This window comes from Panicum virgatum, chromosome 6K (assembly GCF_016808335.1).
Source record: "Panicum virgatum strain AP13 chromosome 6K, P.virgatum_v5, whole genome shotgun sequence".
In the NCBI taxonomy this organism is placed as follows: Eukaryota; Viridiplantae; Streptophyta; class Magnoliopsida; order Poales; family Poaceae; genus Panicum; species Panicum virgatum.
In genome coordinates, this window is record NC_053141.1 from 17,511,295 (window position 1) to 17,515,934 (window position 4,640).

The 4,640-nt window shown below is 47.4% G+C and overlaps 1 protein-coding gene across 1 annotated transcript; it reads right to left on the reverse strand.

The window, feature by feature from the left end:
* Positions 1-2,856: 2,856 nt before the first annotated feature.
* Positions 2,857-4,177, reverse strand: LOC120713310 (uncharacterized mitochondrial protein AtMg00810-like). Its single transcript, XM_039999298.1, has 2 exons — positions 3,839-4,177; positions 2,857-3,723 (listed from the first exon to the last, which is right to left on the reverse strand). Exons 1-2 carry the CDS (start codon positions 4,175-4,177, stop codon positions 2,857-2,859), a joined length of 1,206 nt encoding a protein of 401 aa, XP_039855232.1.
* Positions 4,178-4,640: the final 463 nt, after the last annotated feature.

Consider the following 4,640-nt stretch of genomic DNA (forward strand, 5'->3'; position numbering starts at 1 on the left):
AGTGAGCCACAATTTTGTTTGGGGGGTTAAGCAGGCAGAGTGGATAGGTGAGCGGAGTAAAATGGACTTCTTCCTATTGTAACACAATTTTTATCTAGGGAACATATCTAGTGCAAACCAAGGACCTCGTGCAAACCCGTGCAAACCTACTAAACAAAGTTTCAAAAAATTCTGAAAAAAATCATGAATGTGCTTCTCAGATTTATGAGACACCTTGCCACTGTTAACTTTTGTTTTGCTTCACCATCGATTTCTATCTATATCCACATTTTCATTGCATACCAGAAAAATTAAGCATACCACTACTTAATCACGGCGCGGAGAAATTCAATGCAACGATTTCATACGAACGAGTAGTGTGTGTAATTTTTAGTCCATAAATGATGCGAGTTGAGTCCATGATAAGTATCACTTCACACCTGTGGTAGATAGAAAAAAATTGCCACTTCTATGTTTAATAGTTTCTTCTTGCTCCTCCTTACCCATCCCCTGGCTGTCCTTATTATGTTGGCTCCTACCTTCCACCCAATATGCTTGCAATGTTCCAAATGAGTTCATAAAGGAGGAATGAGATCAACTAGAGTGAAATTAATTTGTTAAGGAGAAGTGCTAATATGCATATCAACAAAGTTGGAGGAGCTGATCAGTTTCTTGCCATATACAAAATCCACACTGGTCACACCAATCGACCGGCCAGTAGCGCAGTTCAACAGCAAACCTTGATTCAACTACAGTGCTCTTCATTACTGACATCCCTCAAGGTTGTTAAGACCTTCCGTAATAAGGAAGGAATGGCAGCGAGTGTTAAATTGCGATCGACATGGAAAAGAGAAGAGGGTTAGTAACAACTCCCTACTCTAGTTGGGGAGCCCTTGATGTCACTAGTTGAATGGAAAGATGAAGACTGCAACACGAGCATTATTTTCGTAGATATTTTGAGGCTTCCTATGTAAGCTGGAATTTTTTGTTGCTCTTTCTAAAGAATGTTAACTTTGCAGTACCATATATAACAAGAATAACCTCCTGAATTATTCTTATTATTTTGTATGATTGTGATTTATCATACTCCCCTCCTACTTTTATAAGACACACACGCATACCAAAGATTCAAACTTTGCAGCCTTTGTTAATCAATAATTTAACAATTAGTTTTTTATTTTTGTAATATATATATAATTTATATGATTGGATTTCTAATCAAATATACTTTATCATGATTATAAGTTTATAACTATAAGTGATATAATATATGATAAATAAATGGTCTAAGTGTTATTTGGAATACCGTCCCATATTATACTATGCCTTATAAAAATGAATAGAGGGAGTATATATGAGATTGTCCAAATCTGATATGTAATAATTGGATGATTTGATTGTGGTTGAAGATTGCAACATCTATTTCACTTATTAGCTAGTTTACATAGTTTACTTTCTGATATGCTCTTCCATAGTATTTACTTTGATCTTGTTGTGGGCATCTCATGCTTCAAGCAAGTATTGACTTGTCACGCACCTCAAACAAGTCAAGAATTGTAACGTTCGGAAAACATGTATCACATGTTAGGGCGCTGGACCATATAGATTAACTTGAGGTTTCAAATGAAGGTCAGTATAGTTCTCAAATGTTCTAACCTTACATATTTTGACTTGCTGGGGTATGACCAAGCGCGCGACCTGCATGGTGTAAAATTTAATGACAGCTTTAGTCATTAGTCAACAAGAGGTTCTTTTTCCCCTCCACGTTGGCCAGTGTCAATTGTAAACTCATGCAAGAACATGTCAATCGAGAACTTAGTGAACAAGATGCTATTGACGTAAGGAAGCCATGTCAAATTGTCAATCTATCATAACATCACCACTATTATAAATCCTTCCAGAAAATGTTTTCTTTGAGATTTACCTAATCTGTATTTTTCATCGATCTACCTTATATGTAAGAGCTCAATGGTACGTATATCAGAAATGATCATATATATGGCCTCAGTGGAGAATATATGTCTCATGTCTGACGGTCAAAATTTTAATCCTATTGTATATTGTTTCCTGATCTTTAAAACCAAATACGATAAACCATCACAACAAATCAAAGCTTTGATTTACATAACTATATTCTGTACTCTTAATTAATTAAAGTTTGCTGAACTAATAGGGGTTTCATAGAAGCCAAGTAAATCTTGCATTATTGAGGGCTGTATTTTTTCATTAAAATAAAGCTTTATTGATTTGCAATGCATTACATCAAGGTAATATACAAAGTCTTGGAAACACTCCCAACCTCTACATAGCGGGATAAACGCAGCCTAAAAGAAAGGAAAAAGATAGATTCAATTGTAAGCAATGTATATTGCGGGGAATGAATGGATTGATTGATAGAGGCGCACAGGGGTGTACATATATAGGCGGGATACCCTAGATGGTTTATAGAAACACCACCATCAGGGGGATCCCGCCGCCATCTACCAAATCGGGGAGGGGGGGGGGCGCCCTCAGCCGGGAGGCTGGGCGCCGGCCACCCAAGGCCCAATGGGCCATCTACTCATAACCCTAATTGCCTTGCTAACACGCCCCAGCAGTCTGATTGTCGAAGCCTTGAACGTTCAGATTGGATCTGAACTCCTGGAAGAGTGAAGTAGGCAACCCCTTGGTGAAGATGTCGGCGTACTATGCAGACGTCGGGACGTGCATGACACGGACATCACCAAGAGCAATGCACTCCCGCACGAAGTGAAGATCGATCTCGATGTGCTTGGTGCGCTGATGCTGGACGGGGTTGGAAGACATGTAGACAACGCTGATATTATCACAATATACCAGCGAGGCGCGGCGTGAAGGCGCATGAAGCTTCAGCAGAAGTTAGCGCAACCAGGTGGCCTCGGCCATGCCATTGGCCACCTCACGGTACTTAGCCTCCGCACTGGAACGGGAGACTGTGTTCTGCCAATTGGAGGACCAGGAGACTAGGTTGTCGCCGAGGAAGACTGCATAGCCGGAGGTGGAGCACCTGGTGTCGGGACAGCCAGCCCAATCAGCGTCGGAGTACACCGTCAAGTCAGAGCCCCAAGAGGGCTGAAGTAGAAGACCCATATGCAGCGTGCCACGGACATAGCGCAGGATGCGCTTGAGGGCAGCAAGATGCGGCTCCCGGGGATCATGCATGAAGAGACAGACCTGCTGGACGGCATATGTAAGATCCGGACAGGTGAAGGTCAGCCACTGAAGAGCTCCTGCGAGGCTGTGGTAATCTGAAGGATTCTGGACGGGCGGCCCATCTGCTGGCAGTTTCGGATTAATGTCGACAGGGGTGGTGCACGGCTTGCACTCAGCCATGCCTGCGCACTCTAGAAGGTCCACCATGTTCTGGCGCTGAGAAAGGAACAAGCCAGTGCCACGGCGCTGCACATGCATCCCCAGGTAGTGATGGAGCTCACCGAGGTCCTTCATGGTGAACTCAGACTGCAGCGAAGTGATGGTGCGCTGAAGGAGTCCAGTAGAAGAGGCAGTGAGCACAATGTCGTCGACGTAGAGCAGCAGGTAGATCATATCATCACCGCGACGGAAGACGAACAGGGATATGTCCGTCTTGGCTTCCGTGAATCCCAGGGACAGCAGGTATGCAGCAAATCGACTGTACCTGGCACGGGGCGCCTGCTTAAGTCCATAGAGAGACTTGTTCAGGTGGCAGACGTGGTCAGGATGAGCTGTATCCTCGAAGCCAGCAGGCTGAGCATAGTAAACTGTCTCAGAGAGAGAGAGTCCCGTGCAGGAAGGTGTTCTTCATGTCCAGTTGATGAACAGGCCAGCCGCGAGAGAGTGCCAGAGAGAGCACGGTGCGAACTGTGGCCGGCTTGACAACTGGACTGAAGGTCTCATCGAAGTCCACGCCTTGGCACTGGGTGAAGCCGCGGAGGACCCAGCGCGCCTTGTACCGCTCCAGAGTTCCATCGGCATGGAACTTGTGCTTGAAGATCCACTTGCCAGTGACGATGTTGGTGCGAGGCGGGCGAGGAACAAGATCCCAAGTCTTGTTCACCAGCAGAGCATCGTGCTCGGCTTCCATAGCCTCCTGCCAATTGGGATCGACGAGGGCGCTGTGGAAGGTCTTCGGGATCGGCGATAGTGGAGCGGCGTGGAAGAGCGCCGGTTGACGGAAGCCGCACTTCGCCCTGGTGGTCATGCCGTGCTGGTTCACCACGGGGGGAACGGGCACGGCTCCCTTGGGCAAGTGAGGAGGAGGACCAATAGGGGGCTGCTGTTGCCGGACATAGACGTGCTGGAAAACAGAGAGCGGTCGGTGAAGAGCAGCCGGGCTAGCAGGCTGCCGGCCAGGTGACGGAGCGGCCGGCTGGGGCTGACTGGACGGACTGGACGACGAGATGGCTGGCTGAGGCCGAGCAGAGGTCGGCAAGGCGCCAGCCATGGCGATGGGCGATGGAGAAGGTTGGCTGGAGCCGGCAGCTGGCGCCGGAGTTCCCACCGGCAGGGGCAGGAAGCGAAGGGTCGGCCCGGCTCGTCGAGGGAGTGCCAGGGCGCCTGCTGGGGATGACGTTGAGGCGCCGTGGGCTGCACGTGGTAGCGCGGGGACGCCGGAGGCCGTGTGTGGCAACGCGGGCATCGTCGAGGCGCCGGAGGCTGCGTGT